The sequence below is a fragment of the Penaeus monodon genome, chromosome 8 (genome assembly GCF_015228065.2).
Source record: "Penaeus monodon isolate SGIC_2016 chromosome 8, NSTDA_Pmon_1, whole genome shotgun sequence".
Taxonomy (NCBI): Eukaryota; Metazoa; Arthropoda; class Malacostraca; order Decapoda; family Penaeidae; genus Penaeus; species Penaeus monodon.
In genome coordinates, this window is record NC_051393.1 from 20,865,224 (window position 1) to 20,877,524 (window position 12,301).

Below are 12,301 nucleotides of genomic sequence, written 5' to 3' on the forward strand. Positions count from 1 at the left end.
CACCCCTTCACTTTACAAAATTTTAAAAAAAAAGGGTTTTTAAACCTCCCCCCTCGGACATCGTCTGTGAAGTCTGACTCGGACGTTTCATGACGTCTCTGCTAATAATCTACATCTGAAAATTCTATGAATATAAGTATTCATATATCTGTCCTAGGGGGTTTCTGCCTCTGAATGTTCAGAAACAATCTCTAGGCCTTTTGTCTTTTCTTGAGCTATGCCCCAAAAGACCAACAACAGATTTTTTTTTTAAGGCAGAGGATCGAGTCCCTTCAACGGATCTTTGGCCTCATTAGAGTTCTGATTCGAGGCTTCAGTGATCTTTAGTTTGAGCCTTTGATTCTTCCGACAAAGAAGCCAGCACTGCTTTCGTTTCAGCCGGGGATCGTCTCCACTTTCGTCAAGACAGGATTCAAAGGTTCCACCTAAATATAAAAGAATTTCTTTGGATATAGAAAAACCGAAAAAAATGTTTTACCTAGTCAAGAAAATGGAAGGAAAACGAGTCGAGAATTCATCCAAATTCCGTTGTCAAATCACAAGGAAAATCTTTTAATGAACACAGCGAAAAGCAAATGAAAAAAAAACGAAAAAGCCCAAGCAAGTCTCAAACTATGGACTAAACCGGCTAATAGAGTAAGTGTAAAATCAAAGGAGAATAGTTTAATTCTTAAAGTTATTTCTCGAAAATTTGACAAAATATCATACCTAAGTGGTAAATAACGTAAGCAAGCCCTTTTTTTCGTAAAAAAAAAAAAACAATATATACAGAAGTGAGAGCTAACTGCCCGCGTGTGCACTGACCCGCAACAGATAGCCGCGTGATGGTTCCGGGTATGTCACACACATGTTTTTGGTAGTGACGAAAAATGTGGGGCAAAGGGAAACAATTCCAATAATTAATGATATAGAGTGAACTCATAATAGCGATGCCCTTGATATTCATAATAACGTAGTTATGAGGATGATTAAGATTAGTACAGCAAGTTAAGTAAACATTAAATTATGAATTTAGTTAAAATAAACTAATGATAAATGATTTACGATAAACAAAACATCTGGTAAATATTAGTAAAATTTGTAAGTGCTGATAGGAGTACAAGACGAGTTACGCTTCCCTCCACTTACCCTGTCGATCCTGGTAACGTTTGACTCGAACTTATCACAGGAAAGCGAAGTGGCATCAACAGGGCCGATGATGTTTTGGTTCCCAGAATGATAAAGTATGTCCGATATGTTGGAGGCGAGGGTCTCCACAAGATCCTATTTAGAGAAAACATGACATTTGGTACATTTATTTGAGGGATACAGAGCTTTCGAAATCTGAGTGTCTAAAGGTGAGACTAACCTCAAGTTCAGAAGTTTTGTTCGAGAAACTGTGGAAAGTGTCTGCATTCGGGTCGACAGCGTCAGCTCCCAATATGGTAACGGTATGAATAGTAGTCTTGCCTCTAACAGACAGCCCACCAGAAAACGTCACTGGACCGGTCCAAGTCTGCAAAAAGATTAAATTTTTATAATAGATTTTTGATAGTCACTAAGAGTGGTGGTATCACACTGATAGCTTACACTCGGGCCCATTGTCACCATTAACTTCAAAATAACTAAATTGGTTATCTGGATACCAAAAATAGGATGCTTTTCTACATTTTCCTTGACCTCGCAAATTTTTCGTACATTCGCATTTATGAAGCTACAGATCGTTATTAACTAATTGCTATTTCTACCACCTGCTTCATATCTGTGGTCATCAGGCCACCAGTCGCTGTAACACTCTCGAGGTATGATACACCACGCTGCCTTTCATCCAGCTCGCTTCGCAAGTCTTTTAGGCAAAGGAGAAGTCCGCCTGGCGCATTCATGGGAGGCGCTGAAATGTCATAAAAGAACTTTCGTCGTCCTATTGCGATGATACGAGTTTTCGTAATCACATACAAAAAGGGGGGGGGGGACCTGTTTGATTATTTCATTGCATTCCACAAATTGTCATTCTTAACGGAGTTTTCCTTACCCAATTCGATTTCCTCTATTACAACATCTAGTGCCTCCAGACTGCTATTGCCTTGATCGTCTTTGCATGCGTAAATTAACACATGCTTTTCTTCCATTGGGACCATGAACATATTATCAATGAGGCTACAGGTGGTTTCTATGACGAAGTCGGAGCGGTAATGCCCGGATGTATCGTCCGTGTAAATAGTAATTCTACCCTGAACAAGAACATATTTGGTTGAATAATAGTGAAAAAAGTGTAGTTGTAATCTTTCCTACAACTCCACCCAACTGACAAATACTTTGTTACTCACGCCATTAGAAACCATTACTATAGTTTCGAGGGAATTGAACAAGAACGTCTGCACGCTGCTGCTTTCATGCATCAGGGGAATGGAGTCTAAAGCTTGCCAAAGAAGCAGCTGTTCACCTAGTGTAAATATAATTTTGTTTATAAACTGTCTGCACTAGTTATTTCAGAGAACAGTAGGAATGCTGTAAGAAAGTTATTTTCTGAGAAAATACTCAAATCTCAAACTAACTTGTCCACCAGTAAATTTTGGGAGATCCTCCATTATTCAGTGTCACAATATAATGCTTGTTTTCTTGTGCTTCAATGTAGTGCAAAACTTTGTAGACATCAGTGTCCGGAAGTTGTTGCAGGAGGGTCACAGTTTGTACCACAGGGTCGAACTTGTACACTTGTGAACCTTCCTGAAGAGAAACAGTTTTCATTTTAAGGTAGTAAAGATGTAGAGGAAGCTACTCAAGCATTGCACATCAATTCTAGCAAGTTAGTTTGATAAAAAACTCGAGAGAGAAACTTGTACATTACTTCTGTTGGTACTCACAGAATATGCCATGGCAAACACGAGATAATAATTGCCCCATTCACTGAAGCCTGTAACATCATACACATCCTTGGTTCTGAAGACTAGCTCATCTTGGCGATCAAAGTAATTGCCATTCAGTCGATATAATCTTGAAACCATAAACATGAAAATGTAAAAAACAATACGGGACCTGATGAGACATTTTACACCATACTATTGTATCACCAATTTCATTAATTACAATGACTTCATTAGACTTGAAACTTGCAGAGATACCGAGATCTGGCATGAAATGAACCATCGCCGGCTGGGTCCTTGGCGCCGACGACCAAATACAACTCGCCCGCCGCCTCGAACATAAACAGGCCGCCCACCAAGCCTTCTCCAGGGATAATCTGACTGGACTCGGCCGCCGTCGGCGAAGCGAGGTCCACCCTCACGATTCCTACATAGTTGGCTGAAGGGGGGGCCACCGCGATCCAGAGCTGTCCGCCTATGATGTGGCTCTGGATCAAGTAATATAAACATGATTTATATAGGAGGTTAGATACATTGTAAATAAAAGAGGAGAAGGTATTAGGCTTACAAATTATCACATTCTTGTAATAAATAAATTATATAACTGATATCCAAAATTACTAATATTACTTAATGCTTATTCATAATGGGGCACAAAACCTCTAACAACTAAGGAATATATTAGCAGCACCAAAGAATATGATAGTGTCTAGACTTACAGTAATTTTGTCCACTCCACCGAAAATATTTAACTCTGAGTCTACTAAATGGTGCAGTGCGCTTTCATTTCTGGATACCTCGAGCACCGTGAGGTTATGATGGCTATGTAAGAAGTGGAAAAAGAAAAGCGTTTATGAGATTATGAAACTAGAAAATACTAATCAATATTTAAAAAGAAAGAAAACAGCGAGCACATGTTTGGAAAAACTCTAGTACATCACACTATGGAATAAACATCTGACTAATGTGTACTTTACCTGTGATAGCCTAACACCCAATAGTCTTTGTCTTGCGCAACCACAGCCTGCAATGCTGAGACCTCTTGAAGGAGAGAAGGCTTACTAGACATACTGAGCGCCAGTTTGTCTGTTCTATTTACCTTCATGGAAGTGACGTCAAGGTCTGGAAATATCGATGGTATTTTATACCTAACAGACTAGGAATGAGGTTTGTGCGTCTCACAGGCCAGGTGTTCTTGTTGCATGAGGTATTTATAACGAACATGATGAACCGAACTAAAGCATGCATTCTTACCTGTGTAATTTTTAATATATTGACCAAATGCACAAAAATTTACCTCGTTTATATCTCCGAGTTTCTACGGAAAATGCTTTGCTAATCTGAAGATTTGCAACATCCAGAATGTTATCTGTATATGCATTCAGGTCTGCTAAAGATCTGAATGGTCTATCATACATCGTAGCCATCTGACGATATAGAAAGTATAGTTCAATTATTGCTGCCCTTGTTCTAAACAAAGTTTACACTCCTTAAGTGAAATATAAGCATCAATCTTTATACAGAAATTATACATTCCTATATTTTGTAATGTGAATATATATAGGGTCTAAACAAGGCTCCTTCCTTGACAAGTTCACACACACATAAAGGACCGGAGATTCAAAAGCCTTAAAGTTAAGGAGCGCTGGAAGCCTTAACCGTCGTGTGGCAGCCCAAATCACAGCCCGGATAAGGCGCTGTATCTCGGTCTTAGCTTCGTATGTACAAGCGTCGGATCTTCAGTGGCCAATCACAGCTACTATTTTAGGCGGCTCTTACACAATCTTGACCAATCACAAGCAATAAATGCTCATCAGCACTGTATCGAGCCCATGGTATATTGGAACTTTTAACGGTTCTTTCCAGAATTTCAGAGCAGGGGAAATATGCAAGATTCCTTATATATAATAATAATAAAAAACTGACCTTATTAAGGGAATGCAGGAGTATCGTGAAACATAGGAACTAAGTATTGTCTCATCGCGAAGATGGCTAGTATTACAAGGGTAATTTTAGCATCCTACCTCTCGTCAAAAGACCGATAATGCTTAGAAAAACTTTTAAAGGCATAGCTATATTTGTACATCTTCCATTGAATCTTTGTGATGCTCACCCATCCTCCTGAAACGACGATAGCACCAATGAAAATATTGATATTAATAGTATATAAACAGTATTAAAAATAAAGACAAAAAGCATTGCGTCTGAAGCAAAGACAGTACTTATGCTAGTTATAGTGTAATGTCTTGTTTACTTGGGTTGGAGTGAGATACATGCATATTGGCAATACAACTTGTTATACTGGAAGGTCATATTCATTACTTTATTTATTAGTCCATCAACTTCTATTTGGGCAAAATGCAAATAGTAAGGTAGTAATTGTTCTACGTCTCAAAAATGTGATTTATGGTTCCGCTAAGGCTGCTCTCCCCCTGCCTTACTCTACAGTGCCTTGATTCATATAGTATGGCGGATCCCTTGCTTATGTTGGGTTGTAGGAGCTCTCGGCCGTAAGCCACGGCGCCTTAAGGAGATACAGTGCCGTAATGCATTTGAGCACCTGGTCCCAGGTAGGTGACAGCTTTCAAGGTCTCTCATGGTGTGGTGTGGTGTGTGTGTGCATTCCATATAACGGGATCAAATTGCATAAACTTTATGTCAATATTAAGGCACTTTTCTCAATTATATATTAAAAGGTTTTGTAAACATGCTAGTTTTTATTCTCGGCTTAATCACATACAAAAAGACAGTATAGACAAGCACTACACTTTCCATAACCCTTCCCTGTCTATTTACCAGGTGGGCGAGGTCTGGAGGTTCTGGTAGAGACCAAGCAGCAGGCAGACAGGCAGCCGTCAATAGTAAAACATGCAGTATGACCAGGGACACATTTGGTGCTACATTCATCATATTCCTGCCTGAAAAGAGATACATCCTCAACAAAGTGCTACTAGAATACTGTTCTTGACTGCCTTGAAAGGCACTACAAAAAGAGGTTTTTTATTTTTTTTTCTGCATAGGAATAGGCCAATGTTCTTCGTTTATAAATGAAAATTATATAGAAAAAAGTACTCCTAGTGAAATATTCATATGTAAATTGTTTAATTACTTAAAATAAATTCATATGTATTGTAAGAAAAATGTGAGATATACTATTAACCCTTTCAGCTGTTTCATATCAGTATTTCATATATTCAGACACGTACATGTAAGCTTCCCTAAAAAAAAAATCCTCTTCGACATGTACTCCAGAGGTGAAGGCGATAGATTAAAATTTTTCGCCTGGTAAACCCTTAGTATTAAAATTTCCATGCTTTTTTTTTTTTTTTTTTTTACCAGTTTCTGGAAAAATATTTTTACCAAATCTGCCTACTTTTCATTTCAGAATCTACAAAACTTCTCTCGTTTATTTTATTGTTAATCTTATTCCCGTTGTTCGTTCATCCACATGGATTTATTTACTTTAGTTCCATTCTGCGGCCAGAAGCGCACATTCCTTTAAACAACTGCCAGTGCACAACTCCCACTTCTTTCGTTTGCCCTCCACTCGTTTGACTTTGGCTGAGGAGTAGAAGGGGGTCAGGCGTGCATGGCGGGAGAGTAGGTAGGTACTGATACTTTCATGCAGATTGCCTGCAACGTTCATCTGCAGCACCTATTTCCGCTGGTCAACCTCGTGTCATGACACGGGAATCTGGAACTCTCTGCAATCTTGTTCAATATATCATGTACATATATTCTCTCTACTCTCAGGATACATGAACAAATGAAGATCTAGTCCCCTGTAGGTAAAGCTTCATTATGGACGGAGTCTAGAATACTGAAATTCTTGGGTGTTGATGACGAGCATCTCTCTTGACCTGTCCAGCATGCTGTGTATCAGAACTGATAAAGCCGCAGGAGTGTTATGCAGTCTGTTCCTCACAATGTGCGAGATGGAAATTATGAAATCACTTCCCATCCTCTTGATTATTCAGGTCTGTAAAGCTGCTACCCACCAGGACCTTAAACTTTTAGTCTGCCATTTTTTAATGAAAGGGGGAAGGGCTCTGTGAAGCCAATTTCAAATAGCTTCATTAGGATGGCATTTTTCCATGTATCATAAGCTTTTCTGAAATCAAATAAAACTGCCAGGAGGCGATGCTTAAAGGCAGATTCCAGTCCCACATGGGTGCAACACGATCTCGTTTCTCCAAAATCATATTGGAATTCTGTCAGCACATTGTATTTCTTCAAGAACCAAGTTAGTTTCAAGTTTACCATTTTCTCTAACAATCTGTAGAGGCACCTTGTTAGAGATATTGGTCTATTGCAGTAGCCATGCCTGGGGTGGGAATGATTTTTTTTTTCCAGCTTTCTGGCACTGTGCTCTTCCTGAATATCCGAATATAAAGATGTACCAAATATTTTAGGCAAGTCTCTGGTAGATGCATTACCATCTTGTAAGATACATCATTTACTGGGGCTGTTTTCGGCAGAGTTTCTCGGAAGAGACTAATTCCCTATAGCTGATAGGTTTTAATGCCTTTCCTCTCCATCTCTGTTCTTAGTCTTTAGACGATAAGAGATGTCGTTCTTTTTCAATTCAAATGCTGAAAAATTGCGGGTGTTAGATTGCTCAGAGGACATCTATGCACACCAACACTCTGCCCATAACTTCACCCATGTTATGACTGTACAAACAAGAATCTCTATAAACCCTGTGTTTATTGCCCAATAAAGAAAAAAATACTGAGGTTTCCTCTGGACCTGCCAGATAATATAGAGGTTATCTTGTAACTTGTATCAGCATCCACTATAGCTAGTGTTCAGGGTGGTAGAACTCATGCTAAGGCCAGAGTGAACTGCCAGTGCAGACGAAGGCAGGAAGTCAGCGTGCCTCGCCTGTGCCCAAGTATCATTGCATAAAGCAACCCTCCCATTTCCTACCCTCGTATCTGGAGCCTCCTCCTGGGGTGCAGTATTATGTAGCACTTTCTCCCAGGTAGCTGCCTGTAATAAAACTCACGTTCACACTTGACAAGCTGAGCACTGAAACCTTGGCTGTGTCCTAAGTGTTTGAGGGTGCTCTGCAAGGCCACTCTGTTCATATTGTAACAGAGCACGAGGTTCCTGGATCAGAAGGCAACCACTCAAACTTATCATAAAAATTAACTGGGAAGGAGCTTGCATTAAGTAGGTAGTTAAAAAAAAATAAAAAAGCACAAGAGATAGCAAGTTTCAAACCAGGAGGACAAATCCCATTAGGTTCTGGTGGAGTTGCATCGTCTTCTCGGTCTCGTATTGCTAGTGCTGGTGTACTGAATGCAAGATCATGTGGGTTGATAATGATTACTTGGCGAAGTTAGTCATAAGGAAGTCTTTCCACACTGATCACAGCCTCTCTTTATCTTGAGGGATATGAGTGCACAAGCCCATGTGATGAAACCCTGCCCTTATGACTACTGACAGTGGTGTTAGGTTTAAATTTAGATAGCAAATCACGGATCTTCATAGCTGAATTTGAGCTTCCCACACAGTCTTCTCTTGCCTTCAGCATTAGCAAAGACTATGCAAGGACCATTTGCATTTGGCAAGGTTAAGGAGATTTTGTAAATTGTTAAATCAAATCCGACATTTTGCCCACGAAAAGCCGTACCTTATTCAGAATGCATGTGGTTGGACACTATCACTCTAGAACCTGCAGTTAAGCCTGTGTATATTCCGGCATACAGGATCCCGCACAACAGGCATCAGATTCTGGAAAAAGAAGTGCAGGTATGCTGCAGCATGGTAATTCAACTGTCGACTAGTCCTTGGTCAGTGCTGATGCTGCTATTTCCGAAGCCTAACATCATGGGTTTTCATCCTGAAGATTTTTGGCATCAGAACTAGGTGACCCTTCTGTTGCCTTTTCCCATTCCTAATCTTTACTATCTCTTGCAAGACATTGGTAGGTAGAGTAAAATATCGACTCAAGCATAAGATTTCCTTCAGGTCCTCCTTGTAGAGGACAGCCGACCATATAATGCATTCGATACATCTGGGTCGAGTTCCTTGCATCGTCTATGGGTCTTATGATCTCTCCTCTGACGTTTAGTCATCTTAAGGCCCTTGTCTTACAGGTTTACTTAATTATCAGGTGCTAGTCCCATTTTGACTTTTTTGGTTTGTTCACCTTTGATCAAGGACCATGAACCACGATTGCGACACAGGTAAGTTACTCCTGGGGTTAGCACGTTTGTATAGGTTGTTCATCAGGGATTATGGGAGGATCCCTTGGGGTTGGGGTCGAGAAGAATGTTGGGCTAGGAGCACGAGGGAATTTGTCTAATTGGTTTTGCTAGTAAGGATCTCACTAGTGAAAACAGAAATTACAATCACCAATAGGGAAATGTTAGCAATTGTATGGGCTCTTATAATTCCGAGATATCATCATACGGTACATGGAAATGGCTCATATGGAACACATTCTGTTCACAACTGCTGAAATTGTCACATGCTTAAATTGTTACAGGTTGCAACCTCAGAGGTGGGATGAGGCTGCAGACTTCCCCCTTCACTTAGTCTGCCTTCATCAGCCATTTTAAAGTGCTTCACAGGTTCCTCTCTTGGAAAAGCTGATAAAAGATGAGGTGTATACTGCCCAAACAAGAGTATTAACTGGAGAATTCATCCAAAGTGAATTAAGAGTCCAGAAGGATTGTCTGGCAAGTCCCGGTGGTACCAGAAAGTTGCATGTGTTTTAGTCTGCTCATGAATCTTATAAAACAGTGCACTGTGGTATCTATAAGGCAGGGCAGTTGACCTGCAACCAATTTTATTTCTCATGGTTAGTAATGAGGGTAGGGAAGCATGTGACTATCTGGGTTCACCACATGGTCCTCATGCTCATGAACAATTTTTTCTCACTACTGATTTCGTGGCAGTTCCCTCGAATACTACTACGCGCATCACAAAATTTGTTGGCTGTCCAAAATAATGAACCTCAGAAAATGGTTTGCAAATTAGGTGTTACCCAGTTTTGCACAGGTGAATGTTTTGCCGTTCCACCCAGCAGCTAATAGCATTATAGGACGGTGAAAGAGATCTGTCCTCACCATTCTGCATGAACTGGTGGACGACAGCAAGGATGATTGGGACGCTCTTCACCCCCAGTTTCCATTTGCCCATCAACTTTACCTTCTACTCTTTCTTGCCAATAGCCACACTCTTCTCATGGGGCAAGACAAGTGGTTGCTATACAAACTCATGGAGATAAAGCCACACCCACTGTATGAGGAAAACTATGCTGTCTATTTGGTTTCTTGTCAACAGCAAGGCCCTCCTGACTAGCTCGCATGGTAAAATTATTGAGTACCAGCAATTTTTTTTTTGTGAAAGTGTCAGTGCTGCACCTTAGATGTTTTGAGAAAATCCTGTACATGATACTGTTCAGCCTAAACTTGGCCCATTATTTGTGGTACCCTATAGAGTTGTAGCAGTTAAAAACAAGGCAGAATGCAAGCTTCTTGTTGATTGGTCCATGCAGATAGCACTCTGACACACTGAAGTTGGCTGACCAGTATTATCAATGCCTGGATCCTTGTGGGAGGAGGCTCTCATCACCTGCCACACAATGTGAAAAATGCACCTTGGGCTATAGTGGAGGAACTTAGGAAGGATTACCCCAAAGCAGCTAGGAAGAGGCCCATTTTATACTATTGCCACTTCACAACACTTTGCAGCTCACACTATATCACAGAGATCAGTTAAGGATCAATAGCAAGATTTCCACTAAGAAATTATCTTGATACATTAATGGTTAATGGTTAAAAGCAAGAGAAATGTGCTAGACATCTAAGGTCATGTAGCACTATAGTTAATGTTTGGGAAGGGTGGTTGAGTTAGTGATTAGTTGTCTAAGCTGGGCAAAGGAATTGGTGAGTGAAAGGGTTAGGGTCGGGTGTGGTAAGGAGTTAGATTATATGAAGGATATGTATGTGTTTGAGGAAAGAGAATAGGTTGTTGAAGCAGAAAGTGTGGGATTCTGAAAGGATGTCTGATTAGGGGGAAGGGGGGGGGGAAAGCAGAGGTACGGGTTGTTTCAAAACGTGGGCATGATAATAGGATGTGTGGGATTGAAAGGGGAACATTACATAAGGAACATAAGGGTGGATCAGATTTTGACATCAGATAGGAGTGTGTTAGACGGGTGTGGCCAATGCGTATGCGGGCGAGAGCAGTCTCCCAACGTCTGTTCCGATGAAATGGAGCTGACCAGGAGGAGATTGATAGTTTTACAGAATGTAATTTATTAGTGCGGAGGCTTGACCAAAAAGATTGCCATCGATTATACAAGAAGGTCTTAAAGTGTGGGTAATAATCCGTGGCTGGGATACGTGAGAAGCGTGGTTGGTATGATGTGGACATAGAGGCGTGGCGTGCTAGTGTATCTGCCTGTTCATTGCCGGGGATTCCAACATGGCTGGGCACCCAGCAAAATTTGATTGTTTTATGGCGTGTGGACAGGTAGAACAACCAGTTCTGGATCTTACAAACAAGGGGGTTGGTGGTGTGTATTGACTTTATGAGAGTTAATGAGTTACGGGAGTCAGTAAAAATTGTAAAAGAGAAGAGGAAAGTGAGTATATGTGTTTTAGAGCAAAAAGGAGTGCATACAATTCTGCAGTAAGGACACTGGATTCAGGAGGAAGGGAGTATTTGAAAGTACGAGTTGGGAAGATTACTGCAAAACCAGCACCGGAGGTGGATTTGGAGCCATCAGTATATACGTGAATACTACAGGAATGAGTGGAGACATGGTCAGGAAATGTGTGGAAGGACAGTAGGAGGGATATTTGATTTTGGTGGGTCGGGGAAAACAGAAGAGCAAATATGGGGGTGAGGTATCCATGCGTGTTGAAGGGTATCCATGCGTGTTGAGAAAGGAGTAGGTAATCGTGGAGATGAAGCTAAGGTAAGAAGTAGGGGTTGTGGGATATTTAGTTTAGTGAGGGAAAATTGGTGGAATCGAACATAGCATCGGAGAGAGAGAAGGGCACGACGTCGAGATAGAGATGGTATGCCTGATTCAGTGTACAGGCTCTCAGCTGGGGAGGAGCGAAAGGCGCCTAGTGCTAAGCGAAGACCACAGTGATGGATTGTATCAAGATGGGCAAGGAGAGAAGTTGAGGCAGAGGAGTTGATTATGGATGCCATATCTAGAGTGGAGAGGATCAAAGTAACATGAAGATGAAGGAGAGTTTTGCGATCTGAGCCCCATGATATATGGGAGAGAGTTTTTAAGATTCGAAGACGGCGGAGAGCTTTTTCTTTAATGTGTAGAATATGGTCTCGCCAGGACAGTTTGGAGTCAAAAATGACACCTAGGAATTTGCCAGAGGAACGGCATTGGAGTGGAGTGCCATATAAGAAGAGTGGGGGGAGAGGACCTACACGTGAGCGAGAGAAAAGAATGGAGAAAGATTTAGAGGTAG

General features: G+C 40.9%; 1 protein-coding gene across 1 annotated transcript in view; it reads right to left on the reverse strand.

The window, feature by feature from the left end:
- LOC119575905 overlaps positions 1-8,609 on the reverse strand; it is a 16,694-nt gene extending 8,085 nt beyond the window's left edge. Inside the window, exons 1-13 of the mRNA XM_037923441.1 lie at positions 8,482-8,609; positions 5,640-5,761; positions 4,141-4,270; positions 3,821-3,965; positions 3,563-3,665; positions 3,102-3,331; positions 2,844-2,973; positions 2,535-2,706; positions 2,307-2,422; positions 2,012-2,210; positions 1,731-1,870; positions 1,349-1,495; positions 1,129-1,263 (exon numbers count right to left, since the gene is read on the reverse strand). Of these exons, the coding sequence (XP_037779369.1) occupies positions 1,129-1,263; positions 1,349-1,495; positions 1,731-1,870; positions 2,012-2,210; positions 2,307-2,422; positions 2,535-2,706; positions 2,844-2,973; positions 3,102-3,331; positions 3,563-3,665; positions 3,821-3,965; positions 4,141-4,270; positions 5,640-5,753 (1,761 nt within the window). The 5' untranslated portion in view covers positions 5,754-5,761; positions 8,482-8,609. The remainder of the gene's footprint in view (positions 1-1,128; positions 1,264-1,348; positions 1,496-1,730; positions 1,871-2,011; positions 2,211-2,306; positions 2,423-2,534; positions 2,707-2,843; positions 2,974-3,101; positions 3,332-3,562; positions 3,666-3,820; positions 3,966-4,140; positions 4,271-5,639; positions 5,762-8,481) is intronic.
- Positions 8,610-12,301: the final 3,692 nt, after the last annotated feature.